This window comes from Sciurus vulgaris (assembly GCF_902686455.1).
Source record: "Sciurus vulgaris genome assembly, chromosome: 6".
Lineage (NCBI taxonomy): Eukaryota > Metazoa > Chordata > Mammalia > Rodentia > Sciuridae > Sciurus > Sciurus vulgaris.
In genome coordinates, this window is record NC_136466.1 from 32,827,529 (window position 1) to 32,848,036 (window position 20,508).

Sequence of the window (20,508 nt, forward strand, 5' to 3'; positions counted from 1 at the left end):
GAGTGCCCAACAGAGACCCTTTATTGATTGGTTGATTGATTTAGGTACCGGAGATTGAGCCTAGGAGCACTTAGTTGCTGAGAGACATTCCCAACCCTTTTTATTTTTAATTTCAAGTCAGAGTCTTGCTAAATTGCTGAGGCTGGTCTCAAACTTGGGATTCTCCTGCTTCAGCCTCCTGAGATGCAGGATTACAGAGATGCACCATCGCCCTGAGTTAGCAGAAACCTTGTAGAATTGAAGAAGTAACATAAGTCACTTGACAGAGTGATAGAAATCTCAGATGGGATAGAAATCTCAACATGCATTTTACTAGAGATACCAAAGCATCAGAGCACAGGTAATGATTCCTCTCAGTGCCCATAGATAGGTAAGCCACTGTTCCAAGTGGATCTTAGAAAAGTTCAGAGAGAATCTTTACCTCTAATAAGGTTGACGATTAATCAGGTGACTCTAAGGAATATTTCAGAAAGCAATTTTCTAGGTGTAATTTGAATAACGTGAGAGCATCACTGTTGGTTGAGCACCTCAAGTGTACAAAATGTTTGTACTTCTCAGAAGGCGTGAGACATGTCTTTAACAGAAAAGATCCTCTCCTAGCCATTACTTGAATGCTTATACTTTACTATGTCCCTTCATATCATTTTACCTGTTCTTACCCCAACTCGTGGGCAGAACTGTGTATGTGAAGGTCAGAATTTTGCAGCTTACATGTGGTGCGAGCTGCTGTTTCAAGGCCTATCATGGGCCATTTTATCTACACTAGGAATGCTGCAACACAAAAATTTAGATTTGTTATTTTCTTTCCCAGAAATACATGAAGAATGAAATATTAAAATACTGACTCATTTTATAGGTGAGATTACTACCAGTTATAAAAGTCAGATGAGGCCAGGAACAGTGGCATATACCTGTAGTCCCAGCAACTAGTGGGGAGGGGGACCTGAGGCAAGAGGATTGCAAATTCAAGGCCAGCCTCAGCAACTTAGTGAGGCCCTAAGCAACTTAGTGAGACCTCTCAAAATAAGAAAGTAAATTTTAAAAAGAGCTGGGGTGCTGAAGAAATAGCTCGTTTTGTAGAGTGCTCGCCTAGCATGCGCAAGGGCCGAGGTTCGAATCCCCTGCGCCTGGGGGGTGGGGTGGGGGGAGCTGGGGATGTGGCTCAGTGGTAAAGCACCTCTGGGTTCAATTCCCAGTACCAAAGTAAGTAAATAAATAAAAAGATGGGAGTTTAGGCACCATGGCTCACACCTACAGTGACTGGAGACTGAAGCAGAAGGATCATAAGTTTGAGGCCAGTCTCAGCAACTTAGCAAGACCCTGTTTCAAAATAAAAGGGGTAGGGATGTACTTCAGTGGTACAGTACCCCTAGGGTTCAGTTCCCAGTACTGCAAATAAACAAAGAGACAAACTTTATTTAACTAGAGTAGAGAATTCTTAAAAATAAACTGAAAGAGTTGGCTGGGATATAGCTCAGTGGTAGGGTACTTGCCTTGCATAACCCAGGCTGGGTTCAATTTCCAGTACCAATAAATAAACAAACTGAAGGAGATTGGGGGGATATCAGTTTCTTGTGCAATGGAAGGCTATTTTATTGGAGCTTACATACATAAAATAAAATTCAAGGGCTGGGATGTAACTTAATGGTAGAGTGCTTGTTGCCTTACATGCACAAGGCCCTGGATTCAATCCCTAGGCCAAAAAAAGTGGGGGGAGAAATCTGGATTGCTGATGTTTTCCCATTCTGTAATTTTTTTTCCCCAGTGATCTCCATTATCCAAGCAAGGTTTAAATAAGGAAGAAAAGTAGCTTATCCAAAGTTACAGATCAGACAGCCTGACTTAGTCCATCTCATGATCACTATAGAGACTAGAGTTGGAAACTGCACAGAGATGTGGCCCATACAAGGGAAGATGCTTGGCCTTCATTTAAAGGTATAAGCAAGTGTAGTCTCACTTCTCTGCCCACAGATATCAGCTCTAGTTTATTTATTTACCAGCTCTATCTGTATTCACTAATTAAGGCAGGCTTCACAATTATTACCAGTGCCTACCAATGAGTGAATCCTTCTATGTTAGACTTACATTGCTACCCTCCAATGAAGCCCCAGTCCCACTATTTATGACTAGAGGTACATGTATAATAGTGGGAACGAAATAAAAGGAACAGGAAGAGGGTTCAGAACAGGTACATTAACTAAAGGCAGAATATTAATACCAAAATCTCAGAGCACAGCAGTATTGTACTATGAGTATTTCTTGAGAGACTGTACAAGACAGTTCCTCAAGTTTAGAAAACCCAAGTTTTACCCAGCAGTCTGGGAGATCTGGAGAATCTACAAATCAGCTGGCTGGCTGGAAGAAGTATCCTATGAGTGAATTTTACTTGTGTTTTGTCTGCAGTACTGGGGATGATAAGGCCCCAAGAGTGCTAGATAAGCACTCTACCATGGAGCTACATCCCTGGCCCTCAAAAATGAATTTAAAACAACGTCAGATGCATTTTTGAGGGATTGATTGTACTGGGGATTGAACCCACAGGTGCTTTACCTCTGAGCTAAATCCATGGCTCTTTTTATTTTGAGACAGGGTCTCACTAAGTTTCTTAGGGCCTTGCTAAATTGCTGAGGCTGGCCTTGAACTTGTGATGTTCCTGCGTCAGCCTCTCCTGCCACTGGGATTATAGGTGCACAACACTACAATGGGCAGCCAGATGCTTTATTGTAGGCTGCCTCTTCCCATGAGCTAGCTATAGCTAGTTCGTGAGTACCTTAGCCTACGATGTGATTCTCATTTCCTACCAAGATAAGTATATAATGACAAATGAAGAACAGATATGGTATAAGTAAGGAATTTCAGGTAGAAGTAAGGAAACAAAGATCTGATTTGCCTTAGTCAGAAAAAAAAGGCCCCCCCCACCAAAAAAAACAAACAACAGTGTTACACTTAAAGGTACATTGTTGAAAATCCAAACTATAAAATTCATTACATGCCACTATTACAACATTTACAAAAAAGGACATTTTACACGAAGGCTTGCACAATGTTGACAAAATCATTTTAGAGCACACGATTTATAAATACATAAATATCCATGCATTCTTTTACAGTGGTAGCTACTGGAAGAATGATCACTTCTAAAAGCTGATCTAGACAGATTCCTTTTCATTCCAATTGCCTCTACCAGGAGTCTTTAGAGCTGCTGTGGTCACCGTCACATTCATCCCAGCCTCCTTTCTAAGCCTGTGGCCCATGATGAAAATGTGATATGATACATCTTCTCCTTAGCTTTGATGCTGAGGGGGAAAAAAAAGAAAAGGTTATATATATGTGCAGTCCAGTGAATCGAATTCATCTTCATAAATTAAAATATAGCAGTGATATAATATTTATGTACTATACAAATGGTAAGTCTACTCAGAAATTATAATATTTTACTACATACAGAAAATTTAGCAAAACATTGACCACACCATCCATTTGGAAGCCAGAATCTAATTTTCTTTTCTTGTCTCTTGCAATCTATAAATGTTCACAATTTAAAGTGGTAACGGAAATACTTAAAATGCACCTTCATGCTCTCCAGTGAAGGGTTCTAAAAGCAGAATCACACAAACACTTTTTGTTCTAAAGCAAAAGTAGTCAGATTCAGGTAGTAATTCACAACACTTCACACTGAGTTGGTATTTAGGAGATGAGAAGGTTATATATTTCTGGAGTTCACACTATTACAAACTGTAAAAGCGTGTCTTCAAATAGTGGTGAACTGAAGCAGATATATTCTTTCTGGGACTCTCTAGCACCTTTGGTAAATTTAAAGTTGGCTTAGACAACTTTTAAACAGGGTGTGAAGAAATCACTTTGGCTGTCACCTTGTATTTGAATGGATTTCCTTAACATTTAGCAATGAATCAATCTGAGAGTCTTTTTAGTAATCAGAGTTTTCAAGGTATGACCTATTTCTTAGCTAAGCAAGTCAGTCTTTTTAAGGGATTATAAAATGAAATTCCTCAGGAGAAGCAAAATATAGGAAATCTTTTTCCTTTTGGGAGAATGCAGTGTCACCTAAAGAAACCATCTTCAGTCTAAAGAAGAAAAGTCCTCTCAGTCATCTCAAATTTCCAACAGGACAGACCCCCCCCCCCAACTACATCAGCACAACAGTTGCCACTGGTATAGGCTGCCCAAAGTACAGTCTTTTGTTTTGGTTTTGGTTTTGGTTCTAGGGATTGAACCCAGAGCTTTACCGCTGAGCTGCATCCCCAGAGAGACAGTTGCCCAGACTGGCCTCAAACTTGTGATCCTCCTGCCTCAGCTCTGGAGTCACTGGGATTATAGGCATACACCTCCACAGCCAGCCAGAGTATAGTCTTTTCTACAAGGTAGAAAAGTCTATAGTCTTTTCATCCATTCTGGTACTAGATAAAAATATTGGCTCTTTCTGACTTCTAATAGATATAAAAGACAAGTAGCTCTACTGAGCATAGTTTTAATCTTGAGATATGAGATGGCCTCTGAGTTAACAAGTCTGAAAGGTTGAATTTATTCTGAGTGTTCACCAATACTTGTCATCTTAGAACATGGCTGCTCTCACCAAAGCATTACCTCACAGCTTACTAAGACTGGGCATAATGCACAAAAGAGAGCCTCTTGAAATGCAGGCACACTGGTTTTTCAGACTTCCACATTTCATTTATGGTCACTTTTCATACTGCCGTTTTTCCTCTTGGGATACAAATATTCTCAGGAAGAATGGATCAAATAATTAAGTTGACAACTTCTTTGAGTCAGTAATAACAGCTTCCTAGACAATCACTCCTTTCTCCTTGAGTAAGACATTACCTTGGAAATATTCTGACAGTCATAGCAATGACACTCTTCCCAGAGTCAGCTGCTCCTCTTTGTTAATTATCACTTATTACAGGTGAGCTGGGCAACCACACATGCTGCAAGCAGGTGCCTCTGGATGGTGGTTAGATAATCAAGATTGTTTGCTCAATGTATTTGTGTTTGAATCCCTCTTTCATAAGAGAAAACCATATGCTTCAACTCTTTGACAAATCCCACCTGTCAAAGACTAATACTCATTTTTCATATCAAAAAAAAAAAAGGTTGACTAGGCCACAGAAATGTACTTGCCCCAAAGCTGCAGAATAACCAGAAAGTATTTTTAAAATCTTACTTTAAGGGTTTATGTCTCTAAGTCATCATCACTGTCTGGTCTTGAGATACCAACCATGCCAGGTGATTCATTTCCACTTGCTAGCTAGCTTTAAAACCCAACTGACCTCTAATTTTAGAGCTAAGAATCAATTCTGGGCAGCACAACAGACGTTTTCAGATGCATGGCTTAACATCGGGGATTTTTTTTCCCTCCTCTGGCCTGGCATGGTTGCCTAATGTTTGAAAGCTTTCTCTATTACATGCAAAAACTGAAGGTAAGGGGAAAAACTGCTGTGTAGACCCTGTGGCTCTTTCCAGTGGGTTTGAAGAGCAGCCTTCAATGGAGGAGACATTCATGGCACATAGATGATGACTTGTTCTCAGGATGAGCTTATCTAGACAGGTTTTTATTTTGTGCTGGGAATGGAACTCAGGGCCTCATGGATGCTGGACAAGCACTCTGCCACTAAGCCACTTCCCCAGCCCCCTAGAAGATTCTTAATTGCACAACTTAGCACACCCTCTAAGTATCTCACTTTTCAGGAGCAGATGAATTTCATTTTCAGTATCATCAGCAGTCTAAAATTAAACTTGGTTACTAAGAAAACATTAGTTTTATTTGAAGGAAGTCACAATATACCTAATCCAAAAAAGTATAGAATTATGGCCACCATGCAGGCTTCTCCCAGGCAGCACTGCTTTCAGGGATGCTAAGTTCATGCCTGAGGACTCTTCTCTGGAGACTCATACTATGCAAAAGACGGTGTCAAGAAAGCACCCCAGGGAATGGACTCTGTACATTTTTAAGGTGCAAGGCCCCTTTACAGTTTAGACAGATCTTTCCTAATGTATACACATGTCTATGAATAAGTTGAGGACATGCAAATCTCTTTAGTCTCTTTCTGGGATCTATAGCCCAAATATCATGGAGTGTTCTGATCTCTTATAGCCCAGCAAAACTGGAAACAGTATAGCTACTGTTCAGAAAAGAAGTAAAATTGAGAACGAATGTAAGAAAAACAGATCTGAAGGACTTCAGAAAACCCCTTAGGAACAAAAAGCAAGGAAAGCCTGCCACAAACAGGAAATGATGGCTCACCCCTGCCCCATGGAGTGTACTCCAGCAACTATCTACCCTTCCTGGCTGGGCCCCAAGAACCTCACCACTCTGGGACACCCAAGGATTTTTAAAAGAATTACATGAAAGGCTCCAAAAAGCCCCAAACTACCAATTCACATGGCTCCCTGGCTAAAAACAGCTACCTGTTAGCAGCTGATTTTAAAAATAAAATAGCATCTCAAACATCAACCTGAATCTTCTGACTCCAAGCTTACATTAAAAAAACTAAAAGAATGCTTTATTTTATTTTAAGGAAAAACAGAAATCAAGCAGGGAAATCAAGTTTGGAACTAGAACACCTTCTAGGCAGCTGAGAATTCAATTCAACTATTCAAAAGGGGACTTCTTTATGTGCCCTGTCTCCTAAAACACACCCAATTGGGGTAAAACAAGGGCTTACCTATGTCTGAAGATAGAACTAAAGAAGCCAGAAGCTCTTTATTGCTCTGGTCAATTTTGTTAAGTATTTGCTGAGTGCCGATTGCAATTATAAAAACCAAAATGTCGTCACCGTCAATGTCACAATCTGCTCTAAAACAGGCCAGGGGAAGTGCCCAAGGAACTTTAGGAGATAAGGGAGCAATCAATTCTGTTATGTGAGGAGAATGGGACAAATGTTAAAAATGCATGTTGGGGGGTTATTCTAAAAAACTAGCGGGATACCCAGCCCCATCCTTTCCACAGCCCCAGCTCCAGGGTTCAGATACAAGACCCTAGGCAAGAGCTCACTATATACAATCCCAGAGCCTCAGGTCAACTAAGCTCTGCAGACTAGGGAGCAGCTATGGTATCTGGACAGTAGTCCAGCCACCACATTCCTTATCAAGTCAGAGAGGCCAAACAAATCTGGTCCAGCCCTCACCTGATGGGACACCAATGCACTAATTTTTTTACCAAGATTTTTTAACAAGTGGGGAATTTTTGCACTAATCTAGCCAATGGTTTCCTTAAAATCAACCAAAAAACTTAAAATGGTGTGTGTGTAGACAAACCAAAGAGGTTGAGTTTATGTATTATTCCACCAACAATGCATAACTCATTATGGTGAGTTGTTAGCTAGTTATAAAAATGTTTATATCAATTGAAGGGAAATAAAACTGAAAGGTCAAAGAATCTGTGGAATAGTAAACAAGGTAGTCAAAAACCGGTATACTCCAATATGTGTCATCAAAGCAGGGACCATTAAATCTACACTTTTTCAGCAAATGCACTTGGATATCCTATTTACCTTTTTCATTAATTCACTTCTGGTAGTAAACTGTGGCAGGTCTTCCACTTCAATACCATCAGCCATTTCCATCACCTTGTCTAGAAGGTCTTTATTGTAACTGCACAACAGAAAGTAGTAAGGTAAAAACCTTGGAAGAATTACTAGTCACTGTGGATTAATAAGAAATTGTAAGTTACTAGACTGTAAACTTAACTCTAGAAGTATTAAATTCTTTTTTTAAAGAGACAGAGTCTCACTGCTGGACATGGTGGCACACACCTGTAATCCCAGCAACTCAGGAGGCTGAGGCAAGAGGATCACAAGTTCAAAGCCAGCCTTAGGAACTTTGTGAGACCCTGTCTCAAAATAAAAATAAAAAAGATTGGGGATGTACTCAGTGGTTTTACATCCCTGGGTTCAATCCCCAGTACAGGAGAAAGAAAAAAAAAAAAAAAAAAGAGACAGAGAGACACACACACACACAGGGTCTTGCTGTTGTCCAGGCTGGCCTAAAACTCCTGGGCTCAAGTGATCCTCCTACCTCAGCCTCCCTAATAGTTGGGGCTATAAGCACAGGTGCTATGCTGGGTTCTTCAGTGGACTGATTTGATACTGTAAGGGAAACCTATACATGTTCAGCACAAGGTTAGGAAATAGTTCTTCCTGATTTGAGTACAGAATTAGGTTTCTGGAATGCCAATAGAGCAGATGTGTCAAGATTTTCAAAAACAGAGGCACCATACATCTGGCAGTACATATTCATGAATATGGTATGAAGGCCAAAAGTATTTTTTGTTTTAAACATGTATGTTTGTCTAATGAAAATAGCATCATTTGTTCATTTGCTCAATTCTCTGACATCTTTCTAATCTTGGACCTGTTAATCAAGATTTCCCAGTGATACCTAGAAGGCAGAAAGGACAGATGTGTGTGTCTGGGATGGGTAAATCTGGTATATCCTATTCTAATAAACCCCAGTATCTGAAACAAAAGCCAAGTGGCTTTGGGGTTCGCGTGTGTACCTCAATGCTAGAGCATATGCTTAGCATGCAAGAGGCCCTGCACTCAACCCCAGCACCAAAACCAAACCCAAGTGGGTTGGACTGGAGGGGTCATGTGAACAGAGTCAAGGTACAGAAACCAGCACCAAACCAAGTCATTCTATTCTCCTAACTTTAAGAAACTCTAAGGGAGTATAAAGGATCCTCAAGATCTCTGCCTTCTTCAGGATGGTGTCTAGGGGGTGCCTAATCAATCAGGCACTTCAAAGTAGGACCTTGTTGTCTTGGTGCAGTAGCCAAGATGCAGTGGACTTTAGGACCTTGGCAAAAAAGGCATCTGTTCATAAAAGAAAAGCAGAAAAGTAAAGTTAGTTCCTGCTCAGGATCAAATAGTCTGGGGTTTGGGGAGAAAAAAGCCCTGGGACACAGTTCCTGCCACCATGATATAAATCTACCAATCCTGTCGGAAGCTGCATGCCCTACAAATATTATTTCCTCTCCTTCAGCCTCTTCATCTGACGGCGGGGGAGTCTGTTTCAGTCTATGCACTTTTTGCCAGGTGAGTGAAAGGAGCAAATGGACTTTAAACACTCTGAAAAGGTGATGATTTGAGCTAAATTAGTAATACTGATAACAGCAATATGGCAACTCTTGAGCCCACCTTGTACTAAGATCTTGTCTTTTAATTACTGTAGTCATCATAACCACCCAATTACCAAATGAGGAAACTGAGGCTCAGAAAAATTAAGCATCTTTCCAAGGGGCTGCAAGGTGGGAAGAAGCCGGCGGACCAGTCAATGCGATGGGAGATTGTGGACTGGTTCAGTGTGGGGCAGAGGTTCTGGGTCAGGGGTGAGGCCTGAGGGTCGGCAGGCAGGCAGCAGGGTCAGCCGGCCGGCAGGGGTCCGCACCTGCAGCCCAGGAAAAGATGGTTGGCCCAGACCATGGAGAGGGACAGCAGCTGGTCCAGGCGGCCGCCGCCGTCGGGCGGATCGCGGTAATCGGGCAGGTGGCGCAAGATGAATTCCATGCGGGCCTTCCATTGCTTCTCGCTCTCGGAGTAGGCGCGGAACTGCTCGGCGAAGTCGGCCGCCTGCCGTACCCCGGAAACCAGCTCTTCCACCGCGGCGGCCGCCTCGCCACCCACCATGGCTCGCGCCGCCGCCGAGGGCCGGATCCTCCCGCCGCTTTCCCGACGCGCACCGCGCCACCGCCGGGCGGCTAGAGGGGCCGGGACGACGCGCGACTGCTCTGGAGGACCGACCTGGAGCGCCCTCGCCGGGCTCGGCGGCGTACCCTGGCTCTGCCCGCTGCGCCTGCTGCCTCCCTCACACCTTCGCAGCCTCCCGCGACTGGAGTGGGTACTTAGGACTGCAAGGGCAGTTCAGGATTGACCACGGGGAACCGATGGCAAAACTGAGGCCCGTCAGTGGAGTCGAGGCGCCCCCCACCTCCAGTGGGCAGCCGGATGCCAGCTAGAGCTGTGCCGTATCCCTTTTGCCCTGGGAGGTCTTCAGGCACCGCCCTATCCTGAGCAACACCAGAGGCCTGGACCGCAGAGAGATACCCTAATTTCTGGGGATGTCTACATGTAGCTGCCTGGGGTCTGTCTTTGCTCTATTCCCAGGGGTCTTGACACTCCACGGCGGTTGAAGACCGCCTTCCTGGAGTGAGTAATCCATCCAATGAATACCTGCCAGGCACTTTCCTAGGTACTGGGGATACGCTGAGAGCAAACTCAAAGCCCTGCTCTGGCAGCGCATACCTTGTAATCCCAGAGGCCCAGGAGGCTGAGGCAGGAGGATTGCGAGTTCAAAGCCAGCCTCAGCAATTTAGCAAGGCCCTAAGCAACTTAGTGAGCCCTGTCTCATAATATAAAAAGTACTGGGGATGTGGCTCAGTATAAAGTTCCCCTGGGTTCAATTCCCAGTACAAAAAAAAAAAAAAGCCCTGCTCCGATGAACTTGAACATCTCGGGGGCGGGGAGGCAGACATTTGTGAAATAATTGCTTTCATTCATGTAAATGAAAATTTTCGACGTTTCCAAGTATTAATAAGACCCCAAAGGGCTACAAGCATGAATTAGCAAGGAACCAGCTCTAGTCTTGGAATCTGTGAAGTGATGCTGGAGAGCTGAAGAATGAGTAGGAGTTAACTTAGTAAGGGGGAGTAGGCCATGGCAACAGAACCTCGCCTGATAAGAGAATTGAAGATATTGCAGGAGTGGACAGGATAGGAAAAGGGGCAGCCAAGAGAATGAAGGAGATGAAACTAGAGGTCAATAAGTTCACCTGGCCATGGAAGGGATCCTGGTCTAAATCCAAAGAGGAATGGGGAAGCCCAGAGTGATGGTGCAGGCCTGTAATTTCAGCAACCAGGGCAGTGACACCTGTGATTCCAAAAGACATTGGAAGGAACCAAAATTTATGTCCAGAGGAGACATCAATTTAATAATTTAACTTGCATAACTCTGCTATCTGTTATAGGGTAAGGTAAAAGACCAACTGAGAGAGGGGCTTCCTTGTAAGTGGTGAATTCCCCATCTATGAAGCATTCAACTTCACTAACTAGGAAATTCCTTGAGCCTCCACCAGGCTTGGAAGCCTTAATAGGCTTCCCCATTGTCCCCCATCAAATGTGGAGTTAGTATAGAGATCTTTAGAATCCAGGATCTAGGGCTCCAGTGCAAGTCCTACATATGGGGCAGACAGAGGCACAGAGGTTTATTTAGGAAAGTAGGTACACATTCAAGGGAGAATACAGGCCATCTCAAGAGTAAAAGACATTTTGGAGGGGTTCTCAACTTTTTTGGGGGGGGGGGGCAATATTTGGGGTTGAACCCAGGAATGCTCTGCCACTGAGCTGTATTCTCAGACCTTTTTATTTTATTTTTGATACAGGGTCTCACTGAATTGCCTAAGCTGGCTTCAAACTTGAGAAATTCCTGCCTCAGCCTTCTGGGTCCCTGGGATTACAGTGAGGACCATCATGTCCTGCTCTGGCTCTTCTTTTAAAGGGAACATGATGAGGGGTGGGTCTGGGAGGGTATATAGGAATGATATCAGATTGGTAATCTCAGGACAGGTTCTGGTGGTTTTGTCAGTCTCTTGGGCTAATGTGGTCTTCATTATCTGATCAATAGATAGCACTGGAAAATCTTCCAATATCGGATCTCTCTTTGCTTAATCTATGGGGTGGGGGGCTAATTAACAGTGCACAGAAAAATTTACAGATTTCCCAGGAATTTGGGAGTAACAAACCTGGAATGAAAACAGATTTAGGGGATGACAGACCTGAAAAGTATGCAGAACTTCTGAATTCAAATCTTTTTTCCTTGTCCTTCCTGTTTAGTTCTTATTTCTTCTACCTCATGAGGACCAGCACCAGGTTCAGTGACATCTGACTACATTAATAAGAAGGCATGCTACTCATACTCCTGCAAGAAGAGGCATGAACAGTCTGAAAACCAAAGCTTCTTCCCAGCAGTCTAGATTAGGTGCCCAGAGCTACAGTTCCCAAAATGCAGATCATGTTACCTGACAGTCTTATTAATATGGCAGATTCCCAGACCCACCACTCGGATGCTCAGAGTCAAGGCTCCAGACATTTCGGACCAAATGTGAAAAACATTCAATAAGCCAGGGACAGTGGCAAATATCTATAGTTTGGGGCCATCTTGGGCATCATAGTGAGACCCCATCTCTTAAAAAAAAAAAAAAAGAAAAATACTGTTGTTGATGATTCTCTGAGCCAGATTCTTGGTCACCTGATTGATTATATGGTGCAGAGGATGGACCAAGAAATAGGAACCCAAGCTCCATGAACTGCAGCTACAGCTACATAGTCAACCCAACCTGTAGGATGGGAAAGCGCTAAGGGTCATGTAGCAACTTTTTTTTTTAACATTGTCTTTGAAAATGATGGGACATATGCATATATATATACACATTCATGCAAGTACATTCAGACATGTATTATAAATAAGAAAGCAGAAGCACATTAATAGGCCAGGCATGGTGGCGCATGCCTGTAATCCCAGTGATTTGGGAAGCTGAGGCAGGAGGGTCAAAAGTTTGAGGCCAGCCTCATCTATTTAGCAACTTAGTGAGACCCTGTCTCAAAATTGAAAAATAAGATAAAAAGGGCTGGGATGTGGCTCAGTGGTTAAGTGCCCGTGGGTTCAATCCCTGGTACAAAAAAATACTTATTTTTAAAAAGTGCACTAACTCTTCATTTTTTGTAATGTGAATGTGAAGTAGTTTTAAGTATTAAGCCAGGTGTGATGGGTACATGTCTGTAATCTCAGCAGCTCAGGAGGCTGAGGCGGGAGAATCCGGAGTTCAAAGCCAACCTCAGCAACTTAGTGAGGCCCCAAGCAAAGCCAACCTCAGCAACTTAGTGAGGCCCCAAGCAACTCAGTGAAACCCAGTCTCTAAATAAAATATATATATATTTTTAAAAAGTGCTGGGGATGTGGCTCAATAGCAAAATGCCCCTGGGTTCAATACCTGGTACAAAAAAAAAAAAAAAAAACAAACTTTAGTATTAACATTTCATAAGAGTCTAGTAAGTCCAGCTACTGACCAATTTATTGTTTCTAACTTGTTTTTATGATTCAGACTTTTTCTTTTTCTTTTTTTTTTTTTTTTTTTGGTATTGGATATTGAACCATTGAGCGACATCCCAACCCCTTTTTGGTTTTTATTTTGGAACAGGATCTTGCTAAATTGCAGAGGCTGGCTTTGAATTTGTGATTCTCCTGCCTCAGCCTCCCAAATTGCTAGGATTAGAGGTGTGCACCACTGTGACTGTCTATGATTAAGACTTTCTTAAAACAGAGTACTAAGAAAGACAAAGTCAGTTTTCCTACCTCATTTTTTTTTTTTTTTTCTTTTCCAAGCATTTAAAAAGATTTTCAGTTTAAAAATCTGGCAAAAACAGATTACAGACTAACTTTGTCTATGGGTCATAGTCTGACAACCTTGCTAAAATCAGGTTGTAAAAGTCCCCCAAATGTGTTATTTTGCTAAAAAAAAAAAAAAAAAAAAAAAAAAAAGTTTTGACTATTTTAGTCTGTTGCTTTTTTAATATAAATTTTATCATCAATTTGTTAATTTTTGCGAAAACAGGTTGCTGATATTTTAATGGGAATTGTATTGAATTTATAGATCAATTTGGGGAGAATTAACATCAATATTAAATCTTCTAATCCATGAACATGGTATGGTATATCTCTCCATTTATTTATGCCTTCTTTATTGTTGTAATCTACTTTTAAATCCTATGAAACAACCAGGCACTATGGTGGATGCCCCTAATCCCAGCAACTTCAGAGGCTAAGGATGATTACAAGTTTGAGGCCAGCCTCAGCAACCTAAATCCAAGGAAACATTAGACTTATACATATATTTACCATTTTATTTGTTCATCGTTCCTTATCTAGCTCTTAGCTTCCTTAGGCCTGAAAATTTTACATTAGAATTTCTTTTAGTACAGGTCTGCTGATCCTGAACTCTCTCTCCCCTTTTGTCTGCCTAAAAGTGTATTTATTTTGCCTTCTGTATTAGTTATATAGCTGTATAACAAATTACTACAACATTTAATAACTTAAAAAGATAAACATTTATTATCTCAGTTCCTGTAAATCAGAAATTCAGGAGTGTCTTATCTGGGTGGTTCTGGCTCAATAACTAATGAGATTTCAGTCTTCTTGTTGTCTGGTGCTGCAGTTATGTGAAGGTTTGCCTGGGGCTGGAAGATGTACCTCCAAGATGGCCCCGCACATGGTTATTTGTAGCAGGTCTTAGTTTTCCACTACATGAATCTCTCCACAGGGCTGCATGAGGATTGTCACATGGCAGGGTCTTCAGAGAAACTGAACCAAGAAAAAGCAAGGCAAAAGCCAAAAAAAATTTTTTTTGGTACTAGGGGATTGAACTCAGGGGCATTTAACCACTGAGCCACATCCCCAGCCCTTTTTTTATATTTTATTTAGGGACAGGGTCTCACTGAGTTGCTTAGGCTTTGCTAAACTGCTGAGTCTGGGATCAAATTTGCAATCCTTCTGCCTCAGCCTCCAGGGTCATTAGACATACCATCACTTTGATTTATTCTATTCATAAGAAGTAAGGTATTAGCCAGGTGTGGTGGCACATACCTGTAAACTCGAAAGATTGAGGCAGCAGGATCACAAGTTCAAGGCCATTTTTTTTTTTAATTTTAAAAATATTTTTAGTTGTAGATGGACGCAATACCTTCATTTAATTTATTTATTTTTTTATGTGGTGCCTAGGATCAAACCCAGTGCCTCACACATGCTAGGCAACACTATCACTGAGCTACAACCCCAGCCCTCAAGCCAGCTTTTGATTGAAAACCCTAAACTAACTCTAGAACACATTCTTTAGAAAATAATCTAGAATATTTATCTTCAATTCACCATTATTTATTTCTCAGGCCTATATTACATTGATTAATAAGTATAACATTTAAAAAAGGAAGTCTAACGTACCCTAAATATTCATGTCTCTAATATTTCCTCATTAATCGTTGCTCTTCTACTAAAAAACACACATATAAATAAAAACAAAACTTTTTTTCATGTTGAGGAGGTATTTGTTAATTTACTGCATTTTTTGTTGTTGTTCTTTCATTTTCTTTGTTTTTGCAGTGCTGGGGATCAAACCAGAGGCATTATGCGTGTTAGGCAAACATTCTATCAGTGAACTACATTTTCAACATGAGTGTTACGTTTACAATCAGAAATAAGTGTTTACAGCTGGACGTGGAATTGCACGCCTGTAATCCCAGTGCCTTGAAGGCTGAGGCAGGAGGATCCACGAGTTCAAAATCAGCCTCAGTAATTTAGCCAGGCTCTCTCTCAAAAAAGTAAAAAGAAAGGACTGGTGGGAATGTAGTTCAGTGATTCAATCTCCAGTACCAAAAAAAAAAAAAAGTGCTTGATTGTATCAAATGCAGTTTCAGTATTTACAATAATCTATTTTCTATTAAGAACTATTAATATTATGACCTATCGGTAGATTTTCTAGTATACAGCCATTTTTCCATTCCTAGATTACACTACTCCATTTAGGAACAATATAATATTCTTTCTGTGTAATTTTGGATTTTGTTTGCTAAAATTTTACTTAAATTTTTTGCATCAATGTTTATGAATTAGATTGGCTTTTTTTTTTTTTAACCCAGGGCTGCTCTACCACTGACTTGCATCCCAAGCCTGTTTTTTGTTTTGTTTTGTTGTTTTGAGACAGGGTCTCACTAAATCCCCCAGACTGGCCTTGAATTTGTAATCCTCCTGCCTCAATCTCCCAAGGAGCTGGGATTACAGGTGTGTGCTTCCCTGTTTGGCTCTGTTTTTATTTATTTTTTTTAATGCTGATTATATTTTTGTATTGATGAGTTCAGTGTATGCTACCTAAAATATGGTACCTTGGCATTTGAGAAAGCAGAAACAGGAAGGTCACTCTTGCCATCTCTGCTCTTCTCTGAAGCAGGTCACTCTCTGACCTCCTACCCTCTCCCCTGAAGCAGTTCATAAGACCATTATATGAGAAGTAGCCTCTCTATATCCAAAGGAAAGGAACATTCTTATTCCCAAAGACACAGGGACACAAAGAATGTGAACACAGAGGCCTTGCGGTGTTTCCCTCTGTTTATTGCCTTTAGATTATACCCATTTGTCCTCCAATCATATTTCTCCACAATTTTCCACTCTTCATCAATCTAAGCATAAAAATAGACAAGTTGCTGGGGCTGGGGCTCAGTGGTGGAGCACTTGCCAAGCATCTGTGAAGCCCTGGATCCTCAGCACTGCTAAAAAGAAAAAAAAAAGAAAAAGAAAAGAAAGAAAAAAAGAAATGCACAAGTTTACCTGTTTATTAGGATCTTCATTTTTGAAGGTTTCTGTGTGATGTAAAACTTCTATTAAATAAATTGTAGAGTTTCCTCTCGTTAATTCTTTACAATGTAGGGACCGCAGCCACAAATCTTAGGAAGGGTGAGGAAAAGATTTTCCTTCCCTACAGTTACAATGAACTTACATCATGAAAAGAATTTGTAAGTTTTCTCCTTTTTCTGGACTATGAAGTATTTTAAAAACTATTGAGATTACCTGTTCTTTAAAGGTTATAGTACAACTATGTAATTCTGTGAAACAATAGATCCAGTAGTTCTTGGTGGTTTTTTTTTTTTTCTTTTTTTTGGGGGGGGGTGCGTGGATGCGTCTTTGATAATGTTTAATATTTTTTATGCTGATTGGTTTGGTTTTTCATATTTAGTTTTCTGAGGAAATCGTACATTCCCTATTTATTCAAATTTATTGGAATAAAATTGTGTAAAATTTTTTTAGGGTTTTTTGTTTGACTTTGTTTTTTACTTGTTTGTGTGATTATTTTCCTTTTGTCATTTTTTAAAATTTTGGATTGCATGCATTCTCTCTCCCTCTCAATGATTAGCTTAGCTTATTGCTTACCTAATTTATTAATATTTTTCTAAAAATGAATTTATGCCAGGTGCTGTGGCACATTCCTTTAATTTCAGCAGCTCAGTATACCTATAATCTCACCTGAGGCAGGAGGATTGCAAGTTCAAAGACAACCTCAGCAATTTAGCAAGACCCTAAGAAACTTAGTGAGACCCTGTCTCAGAATAATGTGTGTGTGTGTGTGTGTGTGTGTGTGTGTGTGTGTGTGTACTGGGGATTAAACTTAGGGGTACTCGACCACTGAGCCACATCCCTAGCCCTGTTTTGTATTTGATTTAAAGACAGAGTCTCACTGAGTTGCTTAGCACCTCAGTTTTGCTAGGGCTGGCTTTGACCTTGCAATCCTCCTGCTTTAGCCTCCTGAACCACTGGAATTACAGGCCCCACCACGCTGCCTGGCTGGATGGAATCTTCGACCCATGATTTTCTTATTTTGAGTGTTGTATGTGTTGCCTCACTGTCTGTGACGGTAACTGTTGTCCTAAAGAAGTGGTGGAGGGTCTGAGGGTAGCTCTCTGGGTTGTCAGAAGGAAAAATTCACACATGGCCCCTCTGAGGGGTCACCTCTTCTCTGGATTTCAGAGGTCCACTTGACTGAAGAGAACTCTGTCCATCTCTGTTTCCCAGGTTTCGCCATAGACCTTGTTTTGAAGAGAAAGTATTGACTTTTACAGGTTTTACTTTTCCAGTGCTTTCCAAGACTTGCCATTGAAATCCATTGATTTCTCTACTAGAAATTTTTTTTTTGTTTTATTTATTTTTGTTTTTGTTTCAATGATGGGGATCAAACCCAAGGCCTCATACATGCTAGGCAAGTGCTCTACCACTGAACTATATACCCCCAGCCCCTAGTTGATTTGTTCAATGTTAGCCTTGTTCCACTAGTTCCTTCTGGAGTGGTGTCCTCCCCTTCTGAAAAGGAATAATTCCTGGAGATTTCTGGGCTCTCTGAAGTTGTATGGCTTCTCCTGACTCAAGGGCCTTCACTCAGTTTCTTATTCTATGGCAGAATTTTTTTTTAATTTTATTTTATGGTGGTGGTGGTGCTGAAAATACCTGGCAAGTGCTCTACCATTGAGCCCTTAGCCTGGCAGCAATTGACAGCACTTTGGACATGGCAGTTTTCTTCTGGTTTTACTGAATGCAGAGTTTGCAAGTTTATTGTCATGGTATGTAGGACTATTCAGAACTACATTGCTGCCCTGTTCCTCCTAAAATGGAACATTTAATTTTACTATTTTAAAAATTCCAATAAAAAATTTAATCAATGCCACTGTGATTTATTCTTTCAGCTAGACATCTTTGGACATCTAAGGTTTCCCCCACCTTCTGATAAATTCCTAGAAGTGGAATTTCTGATTCAAAAGAACATGTACACTCTCAAAGCTTTTACTATGTTTTGCCAAATTACCCTCCAGAAAGTTTATACCTAAGTTTCCATATCTACCAGCTGTAGGCTTAACCTTTAAATCTGGTGAATAGTTTTTGCAATTCCTACACACACATTCTTGAATTTCCAGAATTTCTTAAGCAGCCTGTCTTCTCTTTGTGCAGCCTCCTGCTGTGTGGCTGCTGCTCTGTAGAAGCCCCTGGCCCAGAGGCCCTGGCACTGAAACACAAGGGCTGGAAATACAGCTAGTCCTTATTTACCCTCCAGCACTTTCAGCTCTTCTGTTCTGATTTTAATCCATGCCAAGCTGGGCCAATCCAACTGGAGCAAGCCCCCTCTGGAACTGTCTCAGCCAGGCCTCCTATTCGGTAGTGGGAACAAGAACCATAGATTCCAGGGTTTCCTTTTTATTTCCACCAGAAAGAAAAAGTAACTTAAATTCATGTGTCAAAGGGGGTGGGGAGATATTTTTCCTCCATATATGAAAAAAAATTGTTCTAAAATAAACAAATGAACTGGAGAAGTGGTTTTATTCTTACCCATCCTACTTCAAATGGAAATGAAGTTGCATTAAAAATATTAAGTGAATCAAGTTCTAGAAACTGGCTTCCTGGTCTCTCTGGAGGAAGGTAAGCTTCCCAATGGTAGATCTAGAGCTATTTCAGAAGTATCTACATTCTGAATATAGTTGTCCCTCACTATCCACACTTCTGGGACTCTTAAGACACTTACATAAAACAGAGTAGAATTTACGTATAACCTATGTACATTCTCCCATATATTTTTATTTACTTATTTGATACTGGGAATTGAACCCAGGAGTGCTTTACCACTATACTATAACACCAGCCCCTTTTAATTTTTTATTCTGAGACAGGGTGTTGCTAAATTACCTAGGTTGGCCTCAAACTTGTCATCCTCCTGTCTCTAAATCATCTCTAAGGGCTGGGGAGATAGCTCAGCTGGTAGAGTGCTTGACTCACAAGCACAAGGCCCAGAGTTCAATCCCCAGTACCGCAAAAAAAAAAAAAAAAAAAAAAAAAAAGAAAAGATTCTAAAATCATCTCTAAATCCTCTCTAGATTACTTATAACACCTAAAACAACATAAATGCTGTGTAAATAGTGTTATACTGTATTGTTTTAGGAATAATGGTAAGAAAAGAGATGCAGTTCTTTCTTCGGAATATTTTCAACCTATGGTTGGTTGATCAGCAGGTAAGAACTTGCAGATATGGAACTTGCGGTATTCCCCCATTGGGTTTCTCCACAACCTTACTCTCCAACACCACAAGACTTTCAGGGGTGGGGAGATAGCTCAGTTGGTAAAGTGCTTGCCTTATAAGCACAAGGCCCTGGGTTCAATCCCCAGTGTCGCAAAAAAAAAAGAGCAAGTAATATGCAAAATGTGTTTTAGTCTACCTATGATAATTGCTTCAAATTAACATCACAAGGCAAGGGAAATTATATTCCCCAAAGGCATCCTACTGCTGGAAGTTAGTGAGGATTACTTCTGACATGCACATTTGTCCACTAAGGCATTGTTTATACTCATGTAAGATGGAATTTTTTTGTACCAATGGATGACTGTTGAAGCCTGTTGTAAATGTAAGTGTAACTGTTTTTCTATTGAATTAGACAAGTCTTTTAGCTGCCAGAAACCTGGAGTGGTGTTCTTATAAAAGCAGTTTGGTGTCTGCTTTTACTTTCTTGAATGGATGTTCAGGGTTTGGATCACAGAAAGTTAAACTCCTTTACTGTTTTGCAAGCTCCAGGTCATTCCATGAGAACCTCAGTCTAAGTGCCTAATTTGAAGCACAGCACTGATGAACTGAAGTGCTCATGGGATGGAGGAGGAGGGGGGAAACTGCGGACTGTTACAGGCAGAGCAAAGGATCCAGTTCCAGGAGCTCCATAACATCTTTAGAGCTTTGGAAGACTGTTTTGTAGATGGCTAATTCACACACACACACACACACACACACACACACACACACACACACACACACACCCGTTTTCAGTACCAGAAATTGAATCCCGGGGCACTTTACCACTGAGCTACATCTCCAACCCTTTTAATAATAATATTAATTTTAAAATCTCACTAAATTGTTGAGGCTGAA

At 41.0% G+C, this 20,508-nt stretch overlaps 2 protein-coding genes and 1 long non-coding RNA gene across 5 annotated transcripts in view; 1 reads left to right on the top strand and 2 right to left on the bottom strand.

Moving 5' to 3' along the window:
* Positions 1–2,953: 2,953 nt before the first annotated feature.
* CDKN2AIPNL (CDKN2A interacting protein N-terminal like) lies at positions 2,954–11,398 on the bottom strand. Of its 3 annotated transcripts, XM_079144311.1 has the most exons (3): positions 9,406–11,398; positions 7,512–7,611; positions 2,954–3,296 (listed from the first exon to the last, which is right to left on the bottom strand). In XM_079144311.1, exons 1-3 carry the CDS (start codon positions 9,642–9,644, stop codon positions 3,285–3,287), a joined length of 351 nt encoding a protein of 116 aa, XP_079000437.1. In that variant the 5' UTR covers positions 9,645–11,398; the 3' UTR covers positions 2,954–3,284. The 3 variants fall into 3 exon arrangements, with proteins under 3 accessions (XP_079000437.1, XP_079000436.1, XP_079000438.1); XM_079144310.1 differs by lacking the exon at positions 2,954–3,296 and having other exon boundaries at positions 3,303–7,611; XM_079144312.1 differs by lacking the exons at positions 2,954–3,296; positions 7,512–7,611 and adding an exon at positions 7,629–8,831.
* Positions 11,399–15,696: 4,298 nt separating this feature from the next.
* The window catches only part of LOC306663738 (uncharacterized protein), an 80,593-nt gene continuing 75,781 nt past the window's right edge, over positions 15,697–20,508 (bottom strand). Inside the window, exon 8 of the mRNA XM_079144307.1 lies at positions 15,697–16,324. The gene's annotated coding sequence lies outside the window, so the exon portion shown is untranslated. The remainder of the gene's footprint in view (positions 16,325–20,508) is intronic.
* Positions 17,631–19,868, top strand: LOC306663765. Its single transcript, XR_013764528.1, has 3 exons — positions 17,631–19,310; positions 19,439–19,690; positions 19,775–19,868. It is a non-coding gene; the product is annotated as an uncharacterized lncRNA (long non-coding RNA).